Below are 23,918 nucleotides of genomic sequence, written 5' to 3' on the forward strand. Positions count from 1 at the left end.
CGCGAAAAACCCGTTTTTGTGACCTTTGAACCCGAGTAAATTTTTTTGCACGTGCCGGATCGATGAGGACTTTTCACATTTCCTTTATAATAGTGTATTGAGCAATCCTACCAATATTCAGCCAAGTGCGAATTTTTGTAACCTTGGATGACTAAATTGACCGGAGTATAAGTAAAACTTCAAATAAATTAATATTGACTTTGTGCGCCGTGTTGCGATACTTGTTCGTTGGGTGATTACAGCAACAGTTCTTGTTCTTTTACACCAAGAGTCTATCATTCAGTTACTATGAAATCGCTTGAAATTTTTAGTTGTACCAACTGTCCCGCCTCTTGCGCGATCATGAGCCCGAATTGCACGCGAAACTGGAGGCTTTAGACATCTCCCCAGCCTTGTACGCAGCTCCTTGGATGCTCACATTGTTCACCAGCCAGTTCCCGTTAGGATTCGTCGTAAGGGTATTTGGTAAGCTTGCTTTGCTACACGTATTCATAATCATAAACATTTATTAATATAATGTTAATATAAAAAATCATTTAGGTATTCATATCGGTAACACAATGTACACTTATGAACGTAAAAAGAAAAAAGAAATATACATGAAATTATTCTAATTTTACATTTACTGCCAGTACTCAAATCAAGAGAGGAACTCTTTTTAATCGCCAAGTTTTACACAACGTTTGTGAGGAGCTGCAACCATGTTCGATATGACATCTTAAGTAATAAATAATAATATAAATTAAACACAAAGATTTGTCTCAGATTGGAAAATGTTACGAGCTAGGGGATCGGATAGAAAATGCCGTAGATTTATTTAAAGGAAACGAAACAATTTTTATATGCAATTCATAAAATGTGTGTGTCTCACAGTAGACGGTAAAGAATACATTGTTCGATTTGCAGGCAAGATTTTGTTCGCTTTAAAAGATTTTTTTTATACAAATTTCTACTATCAGACATGGTGTTCGTGGAATCCCTGGACGTGGTCTTCTCGATATCCCTGGCCCTTCTTTCGGCCCACAGAGATGGCATCATGATGTGCGAGAGTTGCGAAGAGGCAGCTGAATACTTGAAGCACAAATTGCCAGACGTCGACACCGCGATATACAACAAAGTTATGAAGATTGTACGTATACAAAAAAATACAATTAAATAGATTTATTTTCAACATACAAACATACAGTTTTTACAAGATTAGTTTTAAATGTGGTGTAAGTTTTCATTTTATTTGTTTATTACTGTTATTTTTTAATTTTAGTTATTATTTTTTGTTTTATTTTGTGATCGTTTCTTTAGTTTTTTTCCTTTCATATATTGCTTAAGTTCTAATGTAATTGATGTGTATATAAGTGTGTTAAATTTGTGAATTCATATATTCTTGTATTTTAAGGCATTATTTTTAGAATAACTAGAATGTCTTTAAAATATATTTAAAATCGTAAATATTATTCTTTCAGGTCCACAAATTAGACATATCCCGTCAACTGACTGAGTACGCGGTTGAATACAGCGTGTTGCGAGAAGAGATGCCTCGGCTTGCCACACTCACAGAACAGAACAGACTGTTGGTGGATGACGTTCAGAGGATGACTACGGAACTCGATGTAAGTTGATTTTAGTCGCAAGTGGTGAAAGTGGAGTTTGTTCCAGTTTTCTTCAGGTAATCAAACTGCTTCTCCATCAAATCTATCTAAAAAACATGATTCATCAAACGCAGGGATGTGTCCCGAAACTCCAATTTATGATTGTCTGCCAAATTCTGAAGTTTTTAAAGAAGACGACATACTGAACCATTAAAAGGCTGGCTCCGCACTCGCGAGCCTTTTGGTACTTTTTGTCCATGGCCGGCGGAAGTATCATTTAACATCATAGCGTTCTAGACAAATACTGTTTTTTTTATTTTCAGGCCGCAATGGATGCTCTGACGAACTACCAAAAGACGCAAGCCCGCCTCGACTCACAAAACAAAATGATGGAACAGCACCTGACGCTTCTCAGCCGTTTCATATCAAACAAAAACGACGCGCCTCCCGAAATAAGGAAAATAGTACAAAATTACACAAAAAAATTATCATTCAGTTCAAAAATCAGCTCTTTCACGAAATTCTCGACAAACGAAGAAGAGGAGACAAAACAAAAGAGTGCGCCAAATCTCTACGCGAAAACGACAAAAGAAGACGTCTTAAATGCGATGAGAGCCAACGAAGATAGGAAACATTTCCTCATGAAAAAATCGCAGTCGGTTCATTCCGGGTTGATCGCCAAAGTGCCTTTGAAGGTACTGGAGGAAACGGAGACCTACAGAAGCGAACGAAAGCACAGCTTGACTGACGCCATGATGAAGGATTTGGGGAAAAGACATTCGAGCACACACGAGCAGATAAGACAGGAAAGACTGTTCGAGCAACAGCTGAAGCACGATTTCGACGAGAACCTCCGGAAATTGGAGGAATCGACGCGCAACTCCGAATCGGATTCCGAAAGCGATAGGAATCGGAACGCCTCCGAGGACAGGAAGAGCGACAAACTGTCACTACATTTGACGGATAAGAATGACAGCGGTTTCGTGACGCCAATCACCCCGGAGAGTGACAGGAAATTGGAAACGTCAACTGTCATTTCGCATCCGTTGAGCGATTGTGACGTTGACATTAAATTTGACGGGCAGTCGACAAAGTTGAAGCAAATTAGGCCTCTGCGACATCATTAGTTTTTATAGGATAGGCAAACGAGCTTATGGGACGTCCAATTTCCCTTTTAGTCGTCGCCCGTGGACAACTTTTAGTGGGTGCGTTGCCGGTCTTTGAAAAAGGACCTTCATTTAGGCTTTTTAAACTATTTGAGGCATCTTCCAGGGAAGGCCCCCACTGGGAGTCGATTTCACAGTTTGCTAGTTCACAAAAGAAGTGGCTTATGCCAGCGCGGCCACACGATGCGGTATTTGTGCGGTGCAGCACCGCAATGATGTTATACTTGAATAGTTCCAATAACTTACGGATCGTAGACAGTAAAATAATGGTTTATGATATAACTAAAAAAATTGAATTTAAATCAGATTAATTTGAAATACGGCACTTAGGAGCACGCTTGCTTTGTAAGCGTTGAGCTTAAATATAAAATACTGGTTTGAATCCAGTTTATGTTACAAATTAATTAGATTAATTAATGGGTTATTTTGGCAGATTTAGTCTTGCCATAAATATATTTTCCATTCGCGGTCTCGAACGCCTACACACTTTTAGCATAGACTTTAAAATATTGGTTATTAATTAACCTAGAGATCTTTCAAAATAAATTTACGTTATATATTCATGTTAAGATGTAAAGAAATACTTTTTAGATTTCCGTGTAATGATTAGGCACACGAGACCGATAAAGATTGTTTTAAAAATACATTTGGTATTAAGTGATATATTTTTGTTACTTTTCTCGTTTCAGTATTCTTATAAAATAGTGATAAACATGTGTTCCGCTTTATGTAAGTAGAGTTATATGAAACTGCATATATGTATTAAATATTATGTACTTAAAATGTGTTTTAATTAATAAACCTTACTAGGAGTATTTCAACGTAATTTCTAACAAAACGAGTATCACCAAAAGGCAAAGTAAATTAACTGTCGTTCGTTAAAATAATTGTTTTTGTTTGGAAATGTCTAACGACGCTCCGTGGATGTATTAGCAAAAGTAAATAAACTAATATGTGTATAACATGTATGTATGTTCATACATCTTTAGTCTCTCTATCTCTTTAGTCGGCAGCTCATGTGTGAGCGTCGTGGTCAGCAACGAAACATCTAGAACGGACTATCTGCTTCCACCGGTTTCTGTCCAGCGCTTCTCTTATGATACTGTTTAGCTTTGAAGACGATGAGTCTTTCACTTGATGGGTCCATCTGGTTTTGCCTTCTGTGTTACCAACTACGATCAGTTTCTCCAAGTTCTCATCGCCTGTGCGCATGTATGGCCGAAATACGATACGATTCGCTGTAGGCATACAGTAGACATATTGTATACATAATATATAAAATTTCTTCTTATCCGGTCACTCTTGACATAGCAGTCGTGATCGCATCACGACGTTCCGCCATCATTGTCTGTGAGAGGTCTGTGCAGCAATATGATCTCTAACAGGTAGATAAAATAACCACCATTAAATCACTACATAGTATAAAACAAATCGCTTTCTCTGTCCCTCTGTCCCTTTGTATGCTTAAATCTTTGAAACTACGCAACGGATTTTGATGCGGTTTTTTTAATAGATAGAGTGATTCAAGAGGAAGGTTTATATAATAACATCCATTAAATAGTGGAGAAGGACTGTTATTTTTGAGGTTTCTAATGTGATGTCGTAAATAATTAGGTTTTATCCGCTTACATTGCAAACGCAGGCTGAACCCTACGAGTTTTATCAAAATAATGTACTAAGTATTGCACACATTGAAAAGGTCTACAGAAAAGTCCGTGATGGTATATGTCTATCTCTTATGGTTATCCACATTTTTATATACAACGTTCACAGATTTTCTGTAGTGTATTTAGTATCAGCATTGTACCCGTGCGAAGCCGGGGCGGGTCGCTAGTTAATAATAAATGCCTTCTGGCATTGAGAGTAGTCACGGGCGGCGGTATCAGTTAACATCAGTTGAGCTTCCTGCTCGTTTGCTCTTGCTATAGAATAAAAACCCGGAGTCATACCAACTTTACTTCGCAAAAACTTTTTGATTAAATAAATAGCTCGATAATTAGAATCTAGTATTACTTTAATCACAAATAGAACTAATTAAAAAAAAACAATAGAAAAGTTCAAAAACATTTATTCTAAAATATCACAGACGTAATTCACAAAATTTTCACCGAAATGGCAAGAAATATTAACAAAAAACAACCTTGTTAAACTTAAAACTAAAATTTTGCATTATTTAATAGATACTAAATGGAGTTAATTGTCCATGTTATCTAAAATGGAAATCTTTGCCAGGGCCAGATTTAGAGGTCTGGAAGCCTTGGATCATATCAAAAATTCAGTCGAATTTTGCAATTTATAATTTTCATAACCCACTCGATTCTTTTAATATTTAACAAACAAATAAAAATATATTAAAAGAAAAGATTTTTACTAATGCTTACTAGTCGGAATTTAAATAATTTGTTTTTCGAACACTTAGGGGCATTTCATTGCAATTTTAGAGCTGGCTAACCAATATTCCTTATCCAATTTTCACAAAGACAACGCGATTTCAGAATTAAGATTTGGGACATTACTGCGTTAAGTCTCATTAACGTAAGTACTTAACATCTAACAGTTATAGTCATAGATTTGTGTGAAGACAATTTCAACAGGCCTTTGTGGCCTCTGTTTGTAATGAAAAACTTATCAATCAATGTCTAATTTCTAATTTACATTCGTGATTTTGAATATAACGCCTGACAGAAATGTTTAAATAATAAATATTAGTTTAGCCTCCTTCATGGGTGTATTTCGTATAAAATTTTTATTTTAAGACACATTATCATTACGTTTGGATCTTGCTGACAGGCGAATGGATGCTCTGATGGAGGCCCGCGAACCTATTCCTGGTAGGGGCCTCACAAAGCTCTCTTGGGGGGCCTCTAATCGTTGTACTGGAATCTCTTTTTTCCTTAAATTAATAAATTAATTTTAAATTATTATTGTAAAACATAAATTTTTACATACACACATGTATTTCAGTGATTATTTAATGTGTTATAAATGCACAAAAAACAAAATAAATTTCTTGATATTCTCTCAAGAATTTTTATTAACGTCTATCTATGCGCAAGCGTTTTAAAATATATTCATATTCAAAAAGTTTCTAGGCTGTGTATGTCTGAGTAGCATAGAGCAAGAAACTCAGCCAGGTCTTTGCAGCATTGAAATAAAAACTGCATATACATACCTAAAAGTTTTACATTCACAATTCCAAGTGCTAAAATAACTATTATTTTCGTGAAGCTTTCTTACCTGGGGAAACAGGGGTTATCCCAGAACCTTTGGTCTTTTCCAAACTCCTCTCCGTCCGCCAGAGTTTGAGGCAACTCCGTGTCCATAGTCTCCGGAAGGAGGAGGCAAAGGAACCCACCGATGATTCCCAAAACCCCCAGAATTAAGAGAGGTAGTTCCGGGGATATCGTAGCCTGAAAACGTAAGTAACTACATATATACAACATTCATTGAGATGTCCTCAAATTTAAAATTAAGTATTTTCTTAATGGCAAAGTATTATTTTTGTTAATAGGAACGACCTTTTAATTTATATTATTATTTATATCTTTTGAAGTTCTTCAGGCGAATGAGGATATTTTACGGATGAAACGCAATAATAATAATATTTGCATCACGAAGATGTGCATCGTTGTTGTCGAAGGAAAGTAAGAGAGCGGTTGAGACCGATTGAGAGAGAGTGAGAAGGGCAAATTTTCCTTTTTCCCTTCCTATAAGTCTCGGATATCTAAATTTTAGATTTGTATACCTAAATATGAACAAGACAATTTTTAAGTCTTGTTTGCAAAAAAAGTTTTACTTCTGACATGTGTACTTAGTACACACATCTTCTTTTTCCTAAGATTGAGGGTCAATATCTTACGGGACGCCTTAAAAGACACTCATCGCAGCCCATTAACACCCATTTTAGTAGGTGCGTCGCCGGCCTTTGATGATACACTATTTTTTGAAATAATCTTGCGAGTTTACTCATCGTATATTGCTCCTTATTTAATTTTAAATATAATTAATTATAAATACGTATTTAGAGTGTCTAATGATTTTAAATAGAAAACTCATTCATTACTCTTTCAATACTCTTAATAAAACATACAAGTATGCGACATACCAAGTAAACAACAAAAGGTGCCAATATAGAAGCTACATATCCCATTATATGTATCAAAGCCACGCCCTGGGCGCGTACAACGGTTGGAAGTAGCTCCGCCGCGTATTGAAGACCGATATTGTACGATATGTTTATTGCAAATCGCCCCAATATTGCCAAAGACGCTGATGGACCACCTGGAACAAATACAAGATAAGCATTCCCTTTTTATCGCGGGCTTTCTTTCCTACTTAAGGTCCCCGTGGATACAAAGTCGCCCAGTGCCCGCTGAAAACAATTGGTGATATTTTGAATTATATGATGTATATGTGTGACGGGCGTCTATCGAACGGAACAGGGAATTTCCCGTCGCATGTTTTCGGTTTGGGTTATTTTTTCGTTAAATATTGTATTTTTTGCTAGTAATCGCAGTATGTAATTGTTGTGCTAATTTATGAAAATATTCTTGTCTACCCAAACTGCTAATGTATGTTAAAGATTTTATAACTTTACCAATCACTAGCTCTATTATTAGTTTAGATTCCTGGCAAAACCCGTACACAGTTGCGTTAAAAAGACTAACCTACGTAACTAAGTGTTAAAATAAAATATTATGATTTATGATTATTACTAATTAAACTGTTACGCTTCATGTATACACATTTAATTTTTTAATCCGAGCAAAATATCGGAAAAGATCTTTATTTTTTAATACCTATTGCCTCGCTGGAGGTTATAACACATTATTATTATTACCTAGCTTTGCGATTTCGAATAAAATCTATCATATTTAATTACGGACGGTTTGAATTTATAAAAGTAGACAATTCTACTTATCCGTATAACCAAACAAATTGCTGTACGCATATATTGATATGTGTAAAACGTATTTTTTCTTTAAAACATCTAGGAGGTCGATCAAAATCGATCGTTAAAGATATAAATAGACTTACCAATTGGTACAGTAGTGGCGAGTAGACTGAAAAGACCACTGATGACCATTGAACCACAAGCTAGCCATCGTCTACCCCATCTATAAAATGTATTTGGTTACTTAAAAAGTCAATTGGTTTTACTATATTAGGTTAGCTTATATTAACTTTTAAATTTAAAACTTTTCGAATATTTTTTGTATGTCTGAATGTAACTATGTCATCGTAATAATAAACCGTAATATAATAATCAATTTTTAAAAGTAAATTAATCTCAATATTTTTATCCATTAAATGTTTTGTAGGAAACCGAGGAACTAGGGACCAAAGACAATTAAAGTCCATGGGCAAAGTATTTCCGTGGAAATCCCATTGTGTAGTAATTAACACTTTTTGAATTATTTTATTTAACATTGCGTATGTTGATACAGTTTTGGACATCCAACATCACAAGTTGTAGCAAAAATATCACATAAGTTACTGGTTTTCAGTAGCAAAGATTTTTTATTTACTTTAATCTTTGGTAAAACATACATAAGCACGTAAGTTAGCAAAAATCTAACAGTGAGTAAGTGCGCAAACTTTAAAACCATCTAATCTTAGCAATCGTGTGTCACTACCAAAATTATTCGATACCCTACAGTACTTTCACTATCAAAAAATTCTTCCAAAACTTACCGATCCAATACTAATGTCAAAAACGTATCAGCTGGGAATTCCGTTGCTGTCGCCACTGTGAAAGTCATAAATATATCCAGGCCCAAAGATCCAACATTCCTGACATGGCCGTCGAAGACCAGTGATATCCCCATCCAGATAATGATGAGCAGGATTGCGTTACGCCTGAGTCGAGGTGTTCTGAATATGTCCAGGACTGAATAGGTCTTTTGGGCTTCAGAATCTTTGAGAGCTTGTTGTGACGCTTCCTATAAATAGGTAAAGTGTGTATTGGCGTAGTAGCTTTAGCATGCTACTGTCATCCCTGACGTCGAAGGTTCGATCCCCGGCTGTGCACCAATGGACTTACTTTCTATGAGGGTATTTTACATTCCTTCGAACGGTGAAGGACCCAAATAGACCCAAACAGTTGACGATGTGTGTCAGGCACTGGAGGCTGATCACCTACTAATCTATTAGATTGACAAATAACAATGAGTAATCTAAGGTCCAACTCTAAAAAGGTTGTAGTGCCAATGATATATTTTTATGTTATTTACATATTGTATTATTTGAGTTTTTTTAAGTACGGCGTATTTGTTTTATCATCAACCTAACCACAATTGGATTAATTAAATGGTTGCTTGTTATAAATTTCCTTAATTACTTACAGTAAATTCATTGAGTATTTTATCAGGAATTTGTCGTTTATTAATCCGCTCAAATTTCTTCATAATTATCAAAGCCTTGTCAACTTTGCCTTGTGATAGGAGCCATCTGAAGATAGTAAAACATTTTTAACCCGGCAACCCTCTAGTATGTCCTTGGATGGGATTGTATAATATGTGTAATATATAATGCAGCGTACATAATAAAATTATAACAACTTGTCAACGACTAATGGAACGTATACTAAATTTAAAACTAAAGGACTAATATTCATGAAATTGAGCAGTGTTGGACTAGTGGCTTCAGCCTGCGACTCTCATACCTGAGGTCGTAGGTTCGATCCCAGTCTGTGCACCAATGAACTTTCTTTCTATGTGCGCATTTTACATTTGCTCGAGCGGTGAAGGAAAACATCGTGAGGAAACCGACATGTCTTAGACCCAAAAAGTCGACGTCGTGTGTCAGGCTGATCACCTACTTACCTATTAGATGGAAAAAGGATTATGAAACAGATTCAGAAATCTGAGGCGAAGACCTAAAGAGGTTGTAGCGCCACTGATTTATTTTATCGATGAAATATCCCATTACAATAAGTGTGAATGAGCGCGCCACACCGCTCGCATGAATGGCTGATGGCGTAACAAGGAGGAAAGTACCACCAGGGAAAAGAAAGAGGCTCACGATTTTAAAGAAGTTGGTGGCGAAGATTGGGAGAAAACTGCTCAAGATAAAGAGATGGAGCCAGTTGGAGTAGGCCTGTTTAAGAAGTACTTTAATATGATGTGTTCTGTGTAACATTTTTATCTTTTGTAAAGTTAGATTATTATTATGTATATATATCGTACTCAACAGGGAAAATTCTGTTTTGCACAAACTTAATTCGACATATTTAGTTAAACATTGACAAAATCTACAAGAGTGTAACTTATTATTAATAAACGTTTATATTAAGTAAATTTTTGTTGTTTATTTCTATGTTACGTCTGCTGGCACCTGCACCACGATGTATTTATAAAACTACGATGCGCTAATATTTAGACCATACATTTTAACAAAAATTATAAATAACTTAACTAAATACATAGAACCATCTTACTATGATTTCCGTTACTGAACGGCGCATTACTGTCGTTGCAAATGTTTTAATAAACCGTGCCCTATAATCTCAAGTAAAGGCTAGCTATTCAACAAGAAGAAATCTCACCTCGCACTTTCAGGAACTACCCAAGGCGTAGCAGCAGCGAATATAAATGGCAGACTTATTCCTAACGCATATCGCCTCCAATCGCCCGCCCACAAGGCGATCCAGGGCAGAATTGATGCGCCAAAAGTGAAGAATATAGCTATGGACATGTTCGCAACGAACGTGCGCCATTTTGGTCCTACGTATTCTAAAACTAAGAAGAGACATGTCTGTCATTAAAATGGTATATTGTAGTTTTGTTTAATACATGAGTATATAAATCACACTTATAATAATGAGTATTAGGTACTTAATAACATCGTCATTGGCTGTTACGACTACCGGTTTTTACGACCAAATATGAGCTTATTCCCTTTGATGTCGTTATAACAGATTTTGGCTGTTTTAATAAAAAAAAATCTCTCATTATTTTAGTTTAAGAATCTATTATGTAATTTGTATTAATTAATAAATATCACATATAAATTGTCAATGTAGTGGAGTTTGACTATAATCACTTCTTATGAAAAAAAACATCTACCGATTGAAGAACGTGTTATAATAATCATGATTTTAAAAAGTGTAAGTACTCACCTAAAATGTACATCATGGTAAAACAATTATCAAACGCTAACCCAACGAAGAACCGACAGAGCACGAAGGACCAAAAACTATGACAGAATGCAGTTCCCACGCCGGCGGCAAATCCCATCATATTTGTGCCTGTGACAAACATAATAATTATTTTTAATCTAAGTTTTTAGGTATTTATTAGTTTTTATTTGTAACTGGCCCATTTTTAACAGTTACTGGCCTTTTGTAGCTTGCTATATTTTGTTATCTTTCCTTAAAATTAAATCAGCAATAATGTGTTTATTAATATGTAAATAAATTACAGTGTGTAATACTCGGGAACCCTTTTATGTTAAAATTCCTATGTCAAGGGTCCAGTGTAAAAGTTCAAGTAGTACTTGAACGCCGCCTGGAAAGCTGGAAGGAGCTGGTAAGAAGATTTTCTGCAATTAATCCTCTCCCCTTCCGTTTGTCAGCAAATGTAAGCAAAGCTCTCAAAAATAATAGTACATAAACGTATTTTTTTATTAATTCTTGAAAATGCTTTTCGTTTTCAAGCAAGGGCAAAACAAAAAAATAATTACTGTTCACGAAACAAATAAGAAAAAACAGATTACGAAATGTAAAACTTACCAACTAAAGCCGGTATCCTTCCATATTTATCAGCGATCCAACCGAAGACAAGACCGCCGACGATCGCCCCACAGAAAAAGATGGCCTGAGCTGTAGCTGCTAGGTTGTCTTTGTCGCACACCCAGTCAAGCTGTATATAATATAGGTTTATTACCACATATGATAATATTGTCTATCTAAACAGAAGTACCATAGCTGGCCTAGTGGTCGGAGACCAGTAGATCAGCATCGGTACCGCTGGACGACAGAGTGATGAAGGATCTGCTGCAACTGAAAGCCAATTGGTGGAAGGTAGCACAGGAAAGGTAGCTCTGGACATTATTTGGGTTGCAGAGCCAGCGAGTAATTAAGTAAATAGAAAGAAGAATTCATAAAAACAATTCCTTTAAGCAATCTCTATACGTCCCCATATGCTGCATGGTGTATGGTGACGTTTAGTATCAAAACAGATAATCTACAGGATATATCGATATACAACTGAGTGGTGACAGGCCAAAATATTTGCCTTTTCATGATTGTATGAAAGGTTGGAACTGTGAGAACATCGTGGAATGTCAAGGGAACGTCACTGGTCCGTTAGCTAACCTTGGTAATGCTAAAATGTTATTCACTAATTATATTACCTCTATTTAGGATTCAAAGAGGCTCAGGCAAATATTTAAAACTATAAATTAAAGAATAAAAAATGGCCTCAAGACTTTTTCATTATATAGTCAAGTGGAAAGAACAAACTAAACGTGTAGGACATCTGCTGTTAAGTGATACCGCCACCCACTCACATTGCTTGCAGTTGCGTTGCTGGCCTTTTGAGAATTCGTACGCTCTTTTCTTTAACGAACCTTTGTCAAATTAGTTCGTAAATAGACAGTTGGTTCCAGATAGTGGTGGCTGGTGGTGCGCGGCAAAAAATGTCTAAATAAATGCTTTGTTGTGCATTCTGCTTTGACGTCCGTAAATAAAAAAGATTGTGAAATTACCTGATTATGGAATTGCTAATTTTAAGATATATTAAAGCTATTGTAGGCTCTTGAGTAGTAGTATTGAATAATCATAAATCACTTTAAAATAAATGCTTAATATAATTAGGCGTTTGCTTTCCCCGTATATCGTAATAGTATAAAAATTTATTAAGAAATACTCAAATCATACTTCCTTCCTTATTATCTGTTATATGTATTGGAAAAAACAAAGGCAGGATTTCGCGAGATTAAACTCATCTTCTCCCCCGACCGCCACCCGTCTCGCCTCCTTAGAAGTATTTTTTTGATCTATCATAGATTAACATAACCTACTTTGATTTCACATGTATTGGTATGAATCAAATTACCTGGGAAGCTATAGTTTCGTATGGCACATCTGTCCTATTATACTCCCAGGTGGCACATGGCACTATGGGCCATTCATCATCAGGCGTGGTTCTTCCCTGCGCCAGCGCAAGTGACCAGTTAGTTGAATACATTCGACATCTGTCATGTGAGAACTGACCCCCGATTTTAGCTGGTATCGCTAGAGCTCGTCTGTAAAAATATTAAGGACAAATATAGCCGTAGGATTAGTGGCGACTCTCATCTTTGAGGTCGTAAGTTCTATCCCCGGCTTTTTTTCTATGTGCTCATTTAACAGTCGAACAATGAAAGAACCATCGTGAGAAAACCCGCTTGCCATAGACTCAAAAAGTAGAGGGCATGTGTCAGACACAGGATTACGTACTTGCCTATTAGATTGGAAAATGATCATGAAACAGCTAGGAAAATCTGTGGATCAGACCTAAAAAGATTTGATTTAAGGCCATTGTACATAATATTTATTATAATTATACATTACATTACATCTGTTTTAAAGAATATTTACGCATTTTATAACATTATCTACGTATATATAAGACAACATTTCGTGTATAACAGTGAGACTAGTTAGAAAATATTGTTTCACTGCACTAAAACGAACTCATTTCATCAATACACAAGTTATTCTTATCACGCATTTTCATATAACGCGATTTTTATCTGCCGTATAACACGGGTATTCCGCCATTTAACCCGGGGATCGCACACAATATACTTATTTCTTTCTAACATTTATAATAATTTGCACACATAACATAGATTTTTCTTAGTAATCGATGTAAATGAAAACTTAAGTTAACTTACCTAAGTTAAAAACCTAAATTAACTTAATAATTTATACATAACGCGTTATATCATGTCAACCGCGTTATGCGAGAATACTGCTACAATGCAATTTCTATAACGCGGAACCTATCTAAGGTTTTAATTATTATATGTTGTAATTCCCGCCAGAGTTGGTTTTCTGTTAAGATAGAAAATAGTCTTTCTCATTTCCATACTCTTTATTACTTACGCGCCGGAAATAATGATTTACATACATGGACAGCGAGTGTTCAAATAGGCTTATGAATTAAAACTGGATTAAATTAACTATTTAAAACCAGTTTAACTGTTATCGTTACTGAACCGTAATTTAATAATTGCAACCGTAATGTCATAATCAAGGTCCAATATTAGAAGGTCTTTCCTACAACTAAACGGATATCGTCTCTTCCTAATTTGATAAAGCTAATCATGGCATTAAAGCTGTGTAGAGGTGTTCATTATATCTCTTATGACAGATAAACAACACATTTCATAGGAAACAGATGCTGACTGATGCTGATTATGAGTACGGATGAATACAATGACTTTATTAGACTAGGCTTGATTGATAACACACTGAGTTTAGATGTATTAGGTTTTGTTTCCTTTTTAATGCATATGTTTGTATACTATTGGTAACTAGTACTACTAAGTAATAAGTACTTTTGGTTATGTGGTGGTGTGTAAATATGCAATGGCGTTTTTTTCCCACCAAAAACCTTGAATTAATAACTGAATAGACCTAGACCAATGAAGCAGTTAAAATTGACAAATTATTAGATGTTTAAACCGGGAAGCAAACCCACGATCTACGGTTGACCTCGCTCGAATTGCACGACCACAGCGACCTTAACATGACCTTAATCTAGCAATTTTGTTATATAATTGTCAATTCAGTATGTTAAGTGTTGACTGACTCAGAAATGAGAGTGTTATGGTACAAACTACAAAAATTATAATAGGGAAATTAAATTTTTATCGGGGATATTCCATTAATTTTATTCGATTAATTTTTGTTCAATTAATTTTGTAATGATTTTAATTTTTGGTTTGTCTTATTTTGATTATTTTTTTTTTTGTGTATAAGCTTCATTAAATCAGAATGTTTGTGCGCCTATAATTGGAGTAGCATTAGGCTTGTGTTTGTGTTACATGCATCAATGTCTACTTTGTTGGTGCAACAAATAAATAAATAAAAATAAAATTAAAAATACGATTAAGTACAACATGTAAACTTGCCTATAAAGTAAATTTATTGAATATATTGAGGTCTCTGCAGCACTTAGTGTCGCTTCGTGAAAGCACAGATTGGGTACATGCTAGAACTAGAATTTAATACCATAATCATTTCTGGGTTCTTGACTGGGTTCTTACATATTTTAATGTCATAGAACATAGTCCTAAACATTCTTGCATCCATGAATTTGTCGTTGTTAATGGTAGATATACATATCTAATTTTTAAGTTATGGGTATTCAAATCGCAATAAAGAATATTGGAATATGACGAATTTAAACAAAGTAAAAAAGAATTAAGTTTAAATTAGAAGCCTTGAAAGACAGTCGTCGTTACACATTCAAACAAAGTGGAAATGAGCCGGTCACATTGCCTACGTTTCTGATGACAAATGGGTCAGAATACTTACTTGGTGGCCAGTGGGAAGAAGAATGCACACTCAATAGAATCCTGGGATAATTGCATAGTATCGAAGATGAAAGAAAAGCGGAAGAAGCTTTCACTCCGTCGGAACTCTTTAATTATTTCTCATTATCATATTATTATTTGCGGTATATCTATCTATATAATATAGAAAATAATCATTGTTTGTTAATCTAAACTAATGGAAGGTCATCCTCAATCGATTCGATTGTCATCTAATATATTTCAGTATGTCTAGGTATTATACGGCAAAGTATTTATTTAATACAAATAAAATCAAAATATTTAATATCAATTAAAATCAACCTTCAATAAAGATTGAATTAAAATTATAAAGGATATCCTTTTCGAATTATTAAATTATTTCATAAAACTTAAAGCTCTTAATTTATAGGGCTTCCTATTCCTGGTACGTGCCAATAATTAATTTAACTTGACAATTTAACAGTGTCAATGTCAATAAATAAAACCTTATTCATAAAATAATTCACTTATTGTTTAGTTGAAACTTCTTTTGGCGCACATTTTACGGATGAAACGTCACAAAGATGTGCATCGTTTTTGTCGAAGAAAAGGGAGATATCGATTGATAAATACACGCTATTAGTTGATGTATGTGTGCGCATTAGCACGTATACAGTGTGTAAACAGTGTGAATATACCACAAATAGATGGAGTGATCATAATATATACGGGTGCATGATCATCTTTTGGGGCTTTTACGTTAGTAATAATTAATTTACAAGGAAGTTTCATATCTGACATGTGTACTTTGTACGCACGCGCTTTTTATGACTATAATGATGTTATCTACTTATTTGTTTATTTGTCTGTACCTCTCTAACACAAGTTTTGATTTTAATTTATTGTTTGTTCAATCAAGTACAAATATGTTTGTTTAGAACATAATAGGTTTAGTTTATTTTCTACTCTTAATTAGATTTATGTTGTGTTGATATTTTCATAGTTTTTTTTTCTTTGTTCGTACAACATAAATATTAATAACTTGTCGAAAATTAAACCAGTTTAAACATAAAAAAAGAACATCTACCCTTGACTAATACGCGTTTTATCCAAATGTAATTAAAAGTTAGTGGTTAACTGATAACAATAATATTATTAGTTGTATAAAATTATAATGCGTCTTTTAAAATCTATTATATAATGATCTCTCCGTTTGAACTTACCGTTCTTCAACTGTCAAATTCGCTAATTCCGGTACCCAGCACCAATGTTGTTCCGGGACAATTGTCATAAAGATTTGCGAAAAATACACGAAAGCGACGAAAAATGCGAACGGAATCATCAATAAGAACAATATTTTTTGATATAAACCGAATTCGCCTATATATGGTAATAGATCGTCGAAATCTATGGTTTTCCGCTTATCAGGGACATTTGTGCTTTCAGATTTATTAAAATTGTCTATGCTTGGTTTATCTATGTCACCGCTTTGGCGGGAGTCGTCGCAGCAAGGAGTTCGCTCTTGGGGCGCCATCTTGTTTGACTTAAATGAGAACTTTTACCCACAGACTCTGCAGGAACTACCTGGAACAAGAAAAACACAATCGGAATAAGAACGTCATGGAATAGGATGCCCTACCCATGATTTACAGAAGGCTTTTCAGTTTTCAGTTGGCCAGTCCTCATAATGATTGCCTTGGCCGAATTGCCCTTGAAAACTTTATCTTAATTTATATAATTCTACTGTACGTGTTTATGTCATTGAACTCCTCTGAAACGGCTGGACCGAATTGAATGGATTTTTTAGTAAATCAATTCAAATTAAATCATTTATTCATATAGGTAGCATAATGTACACTTATGAACGTCAAACATACATATGGGTAGGGCCTTTAATGATTTTGATTAACAAATCAGCCCGGAAAATGGCGCTGTAGCCGGCATCTAGTTTATTTATCTATGGAATTAAATAGCTGGTTTTTCAGGTACGAGTCTCGGATAGCTTAACTGATGGTGCTGTGGGCACGTAACCAAACGATCTGGGTTCGATTCTCAGTCTAAGACGTTTGAATTAGTTTTCGTTTGCACTGCATCCGTCTGTCGGGTCCGCTAGTAATCATATAACAAATCCTGCTATTAGAAGTGTCATAGGTAATATATAGGTTTTAGACATTATGTAACCTAATTCTGACGTACGAAATTCAAACCATATGTTACCTCGAATGTTCTGAGAATTATAAAAAGACTACGCAACTGGCATTGAACGGACCTAATAACTTTATAAGGAAATCGTTGTTTGCGTTTCGTATGTGTACTTGTTTAGGGCTAGAAAATAAACAATTATTTTAAATACACTGTAATACTTGATATGGGAGATGTATGCAATTATAATGAAGCCTTTTATTTATGTGTATCTTTCGGTTCTGGGATCGAATTTTTGTCAATGGGTTACAAACAGGAAGTGTTAGTTTCGATTAACGACGTCCAATGTCCTAATGGGTACAGGTTTTATTACCTTAAAGCATGAGTAGTTATTTGTAATCCAGTTGAAAGACCGAATCCCTGGGGCATGGCACCTTTATGAACCCTCTTCTCGTATCTTGAGTTTAAGGATAATCACTGTTACCACAAAAAAAGACCTGTTGCACTCCGGGAGTGCCGGCAGAAGTGAAAACTTGAATATTAACATTGTTTTTTTATATTTTGGAATGGTTAGTAAATATAAAAGTACCTACTATTATTTATGTGGTACAATATTTATTTATTGAGCTTTCGTACACAAACATGACAATTTATATTACATTAAATTCACCGCGTCAGCTGTGTACTCACCATCGGTCTTACGAATTTTCGATCAGGTCACGTATCCTGACGCGAGTTTGACATTTTTTATCCATTCCAAAAAAGTGTAGAACGCCGCTAAAGAAGTATTAACTCCAAAAAACAACGTTCTCAGGTGTGGAGCTCATTGTGGGGATTTCTGTACCTGTTTCCTAATTGATGATTTGTCAATCTAACAGGCAATTAGGTGATCAGCCTTCTGTGCCTGACACACGCCGTCGACTTTTTGTGTCCAAGGCAAGCCAATCCTTTCGATGTTTTCCTTCACCGTTCTAGCGAATTTTAAATGCGCACATAGAGAGAGTTCATTGATGCACAGCCGATGATCGAATCTACGACCTCACGGCTGAGATTCGCACGTTGACCGAAGGCTAACACTGCTCATATTTACATTTTAGCAAAGATTAAAACTAAAAAAAAAAGTTTATTTGATAACAACTGTGTTGCGTGAGTAATTCGTAATTTCGTGTAAATTTATTCAGATTCAAATTACCTTGAACGCATTGCCACGGTCAAGATAACATTATGAAATGAATTATTTATTAGGTTATGTTAGTGCAAACTTCAATCCATGGTGCAAAATATTTTTGAAAGGTTGCCTTCTATTTGAAAGAGTTACCTTAGTTATCTGTAGTCTAAGTTAACAATGTAAGTCCGATTTAGAGCTTTTTATACTTTAAAAAAGCTGTAATTTAAATTCCTTATTATGATGAAACCAGGATGAAACTCCGAGAGTTTTTAGTTAATAGATACTTTTACACTTAGACACATTTATATTGTTATCTCATTCTCCAAATCCCGCCATTCTTGTCAGCTATTTCCTGAATGTGTTTTATCCACCTTCTAAGTTGTATTCTTCTTTATTGTATGTACCATGGGCACCAGTTTAGTAATTTCTTGCAAGACTTTTTCCGTTCCTCTTGCCATGTAACTGCTAGACGAAAGACTAAACATGTCGTTTAATGTGGTTTTTAATAAATCAGCATGTAATTAGACAGTTTAGCTATTGTTATATCCTATTAAATATTAATAGAAAACTATGTTAAGCCTCAAAAGATACAGGTCGAATACACCAGTCGGAAAAACTGTAAACTTAAAATTTCGTGCCAAAAACTGTATGTCATTCATAGAGCGTTCTTTTGTTTTGTTGCTAAATGATGAGTAAGATAAACACATATACTATATTTAATAGTTTCCTTTATACTAATATAATACAGGATATATTTGAGTTTTTGTGGCGAATAAAATCTTTGTAGAAGAAAATCAATAATTTTTGTAAACAATTTTTTGTTCTTCGTGTCACTTCGCCATTTAAAAATTCAACATTCCACATGACCCTTGTTCTGACAGCTAAAATAGTACAATTGTGCGTTTGTAATTGTCAGTAATAAAGTGTCTCTTGTTGGCATACAATTATATACTACGAGTATCTATACAATACACAGGTCATGATAATCAAACTAATCCGCAATTACATTATTACATTAGGCGCTAAAACCTATTGTTTTCTGCCTTACTTGTCTGTATCTTTTTCTTGATATTATACTGAATAGGCATTCCTGTCTGACACAATTTTTTTGACCTAAGGTTTCGCTATCATATTATTAGTTAAAGTAAACACCGCCCGATATTTACCGTTAACAAATTATTTGTGTGATAGAAAAGTACTAATACTACTGACCACCTGTGCTGCCTTAACCTATCGAAGTTCTATTCAACTAACAGCCTTAATACAATTGCATACAGTATATTTCTATATAAACCAAATTTGAATGCAATTCAAACAGACATTCTATTTTGGACTGTAAATTAAAGTGTTAAGATTTGTTTTGCGTATTTTGGCACAAATAGCAATGACCCCAATGTTTTTACCATGTACGAGTAATTGTTACTAAAATAGTTGTAAATCTTTACATAATACTTATAATACTGTATTTCGTGTTAATTGATAAAATTATTCCATCATAATTCTCAAAAAGTAAAACTGTATTTAAATTGTTAGGAGAATTAACGAACTATTGATTTAGTCGTATTTTTTCTATTTCTGTAATATTTTAGTATAAAAGGGTCGGTAACGCACGCGCGAGCCCATTGAGAGTGTCAATAGGGTCGCATCTCTTAGCATCAGGTGAGCCTGATGCCCCCTTGACCGTTTCATAAAAAAAATGCAGTGCATTCACTTCAAAAGATGTTTGATGCAAATGTATGACTGTTAGTGAGCATAGTAAATAAAAAAAACTTACACCGGATTTGTTTGAAAGTCGATTTAAGACCAGTGTGATTGTAATTGATAATTGTCGAAGTCTTGCAAGTAACAATAGTGAAACGATCGTTATTACCACTAAATATATATTTAACAAAACATATTTATGTATACCTACTAACACTGTATATATTTGAGTTTTTGTAGCGAATAAACTCAAACAACTAAAATATATTCATATTTGCGAAGCAAAAATAGTTCTGGAAGTCTGTACTTTCCAATAGCGATCTATTGGAAGCAACCTTGGAATCGTGCGGTATGATAACATAGCAATCAGGATCGCTATTATCAGACCGAAAATTTAAAATATTTAAGAGCATATAATTTTATTTATGTCAACAATCTGTAATATTTTAATGAAGGTTGTAATTAAGTGGTTGTAAAATTAACACTTGTAATTTCATTCATGTCGATTTAAGATTTACTTTTGATGTAATTAGTTTGTATTCGAGCGATTTACATATAAAAAATTCAATAATTTGATTTATTGATTTTTGTGGAAGTTTTATTTAAATACGCGGAAACTAAAGTCGACATAATAAAATACCATATAAAAAAACTGAGCAATGAAATCACTAATTTCCGACTTACACAAAAAAGTATAAAACAACGAAAAAATTACAAATGATTAAAGACGAAGTAACTTAATAATAAAAACAAACAAAAAACACGTTAAGCGTAATAATAACTCTTGGGTTCCATAAAAAATCTATGACTTACTGTGTACCCAAGTAAAGAGATTGACTACTGTCAATAGATTCATAATTATATTATGAATAACCTATCCTAGATTTAAAAGTCAAGAACTAAGGTCATGAGAACCATCAATAACTCATTATTCATAATTGAACAATTTGTAAGAATAAATTGCGATTATTAATCAATTGCGTTAAAGAAAAAATGAATTTATTATTCTGACTTCCGTTACGTTAATTTTGGTAGGGTTGTTTTTATTCCTACTTTTTCTTATTTTATAATAATAATAATTTATTGCAAGAATATAGTACAAACAGGTAAGGTGGTACAATTGTTAGTTCTCATATACTGCCACACGCGCGCGCAAATTTGTCCCTAAAGGAATTTACATTTTACTTTATTAGTGCTATGAATTTGTCAATTGTTTGCATCGTATATATCATACATTATTAAATTTATATCAACTACAGTGTCTCACGCAAATAATGATTTATTGAATATAGATTTTTTTCTGAAAGTAATACACCAAGTCCATTTGACTCTAATCGGAAGATCTTTTAATTATTTTGGTAAATTATATGACATTGTAAACTATTATTGTAAACTATTATTGGCATACAATTGGTGTTTTTCCTAACCAGTTCCAAATAGATTTTTGGCATAGCCAATTTCTCCCCATGTCTGTCATGTCCCAATTAATTATTAGTTGACTTCCGTAGTTCAAACCTTCTCTCTGGGAAATACGTACCCGGGGTGCCTCAAGGCCTGTGTCGTCTTAAAGTCCTTTTTTTGGGAATGGAATCTCGTGATGGCCTTAAGGGCCTTTACAGCTCAACTCGGGCTATTTTAGTGAGCGAAGCTCGTCCTAAATGGGACAACTCAATAATGTGACCAATTCATTTCATATTTATATAATTCGCTGTATAACTTTAGTTAACAAATTGTATAGGTTAACAGACCTTTGTATTGACCGTTAAGTGAACTAACAAGGGTTCTATTATAGCCTATAGTAGTTAGTTAATTTCTTGTATTTTTTATTATGTAATTTTGTTTTTCCAAATTAAGTTCTTATGTTTTCTTTGTTTCATGTATAAATTTTCTTCATTAGTTATGCATTCTAGACATGTACTAGGACTTCGTATTTTTTATATATTCATTAGAAATTACAAATTAAGTTTATCTTTTGGTAAATGACATTTAAATAATAATTTAAATTATTTTATTCAGAAAGGGAATCGTAACTTTTTCTCTAGGTTGAAAAATCTATTTCAATATTGAAAGCGAAGTGGTGCCTAATACTCATTATATTACATAACTATTGTATTAACCTACATCAAACAAGGTAGAATTTATTTAATGTATTATGTAAAATCGCAACTTTATTTAATTCCATCAATGTACCGAAATACCATCAAAAATATTTTTGGATTTCATTATCTGTTTTCAGTCGATTCTATACATAAATTACTTACCGATTAAAACCTCCCCTTTTCCACAGAACACAAAACAAAAGCACAAACTTAATGCCTGACGATTAACACTATTAAAATGCGATTAAAAAAATAAACCGTCAGTCAAAAATTGGCGGCAAAACGCATACGCGCCTACCGACCGACTGCGTTTGAAGGCAGCCTTGCCGCTTAAATAACTTTAGTTTCAATGTTACTTTAAGATCTTAATAAAATATTATTTTTTAGAGTTCGTTTGTTTTATGAATAAGTTGTTATATTTTAATAGTACTTTTTTAGTACCGTAAAATAAGCCTAAGATTTTTTCATTATTTTTTTTACGTGTTACTTACCCGGGTATGGACTATGGATACATAGAAAAAGCATCATGTCAACATAGAAAGATTAAACCGAGATTCAAACGCAAAGTTTCCGGCTTGACAACTTCCTAACGTTCTACTGGTCATTAGAAGTTATGTGAATCTTAAATTAAATGTTTTAAGTTAAAATAAAATACAGTGACAATTTTATTTTTATACATAATGCATCGGCCTTTATAAGAGAAGAAGAGAATTAAAGTTATTACAGCAAGTTGGGGAATCAATGATCGTTATAATTCAATTGTTTACGAGTATTATTTCAGAACAACTGTTTCTCCTTTTATATGTATTGTATATTTATTTAATTGATATAAGCCTATAAAAAGTATACGTAAAATGCAATCATTTAAATTCATCGATTTGTACGGAACTGCATAAAAATGATAATAAATATTGACAAAAAACCGTGAAATTATCATTTAATTTTATGTTTTTTTTTGTATTTCATTCAATTTATTTCGAATTATAGTAAAAATGTAAGAATCTCAATGGTCTTACGAGAAATGTTGAGCAAGGTTTTATTATTGAATACTGGTGAATGCACTCGGCTTGCAGTCAAGTACATAATGGCGTTTATTTGTACATAAGCATACCAAATTAAAGTACTATCTATCTAATACATATCGTGCGATCAAATCTCGGCTGTGGGACGATTAATTGTATGTGCGTAAATAACACTTGCTAGTACGGTGAAGCCAAGCGTCGGGGAAACAGTGTCTAAACTAGTGTATGACGTGGGGCCCATGCCCCACAGGAGGGCAATTTGATTGAAAATTTCTTATTTTTTAAAATAATAATTTGTGTATTTAATTTTTATTTAAATTAATTTCAGTTTTACATTATCTGTTTTATATTATTTGTTTTTACATTATTTGTTTATATACTGACTGTGTTTCATTAAAAAATTTCCAAGAAACTTCTCCTAAAACCTTAATTTATTTTTTTCTTAATTCAATTTCAGATATTAAAAAGTCATAAGAATTTTAGGAAAGCTAAGATGTGACATGGCTAAACTGACCATTTATATTATT

General features: G+C 33.9%; 2 protein-coding genes across 4 annotated transcripts in view; one reads left to right on the forward strand and one right to left on the reverse strand.

Moving 5' to 3' along the window:
- The window catches only part of LOC110998228 (TBC1 domain family member 1), a 34,410-nt gene extending 31,390 nt beyond the window's left edge, over positions 1–3,020 (forward strand). For all 3 annotated transcript variants that reach the window (XM_022266758.2, XM_045631384.1, XM_022266760.2), the window contains 4 exons: positions 312–465; positions 960–1,129; positions 1,461–1,607; positions 1,910–3,020. In XM_022266758.2, coding sequence (XP_022122450.2) covers positions 312–465; positions 960–1,129; positions 1,461–1,607; positions 1,910–2,713 — 1,275 coding nt within the window. In that variant the 3' untranslated portion in view covers positions 2,714–3,020. The remainder of the gene's footprint in view (positions 1–311; positions 466–959; positions 1,130–1,460; positions 1,608–1,909) is intronic.
- A 2,168-nt stretch (positions 3,021–5,188) lies between these two features.
- On the reverse strand, positions 5,189–22,667 carry LOC110998217 (organic cation transporter protein-like). The gene is made up of 12 exons (XM_045631531.1): positions 22,532–22,667; positions 16,483–16,843; positions 12,811–13,000; positions 11,484–11,613; positions 10,872–11,000; positions 10,299–10,491; positions 9,097–9,202; positions 8,447–8,694; positions 7,790–7,869; positions 6,858–7,033; positions 5,990–6,162; positions 5,189–5,645 (listed from the first exon to the last, which is right to left on the reverse strand). Exons 2-12 carry the CDS (start codon positions 16,791–16,793, stop codon positions 5,504–5,506), a joined length of 1,878 nt encoding a protein of 625 aa, XP_045487487.1. The 5' UTR covers positions 16,794–16,843; positions 22,532–22,667; the 3' UTR covers positions 5,189–5,503.
- Positions 22,668–23,918: the final 1,251 nt, after the last annotated feature.

This window comes from Pieris rapae, chromosome 15 (genome assembly GCF_905147795.1).
Source record: "Pieris rapae chromosome 15, ilPieRapa1.1, whole genome shotgun sequence".
NCBI lineage: Eukaryota > Metazoa > Arthropoda > Insecta > Lepidoptera > Pieridae > Pieris > Pieris rapae.

Excerpts from the sequence above, each read along its gene's own strand:
- LOC110998217 (XM_045631531.1), bottom strand. The coding sequence starts at position 16,793 with ATGGCGCCCCAAGAGCGAACTCCTTGCTGCGACGACTCCCGCCAAAGC. Across the intron at positions 11,001-11,483 it reads AAGGATACCGGCTTTAGTTG|GCACAAATATGATGGGATTT; the intron begins GTAAGTTTTACA and ends TGTTTGTCACAG. Across the intron at positions 7,034-7,789 it reads CGCCACTACTGTACCAATTG|GTGGTCCATCAGCGTCTTTG; the intron begins GTAAGTCTATTT and ends TATTTGTTCCAG.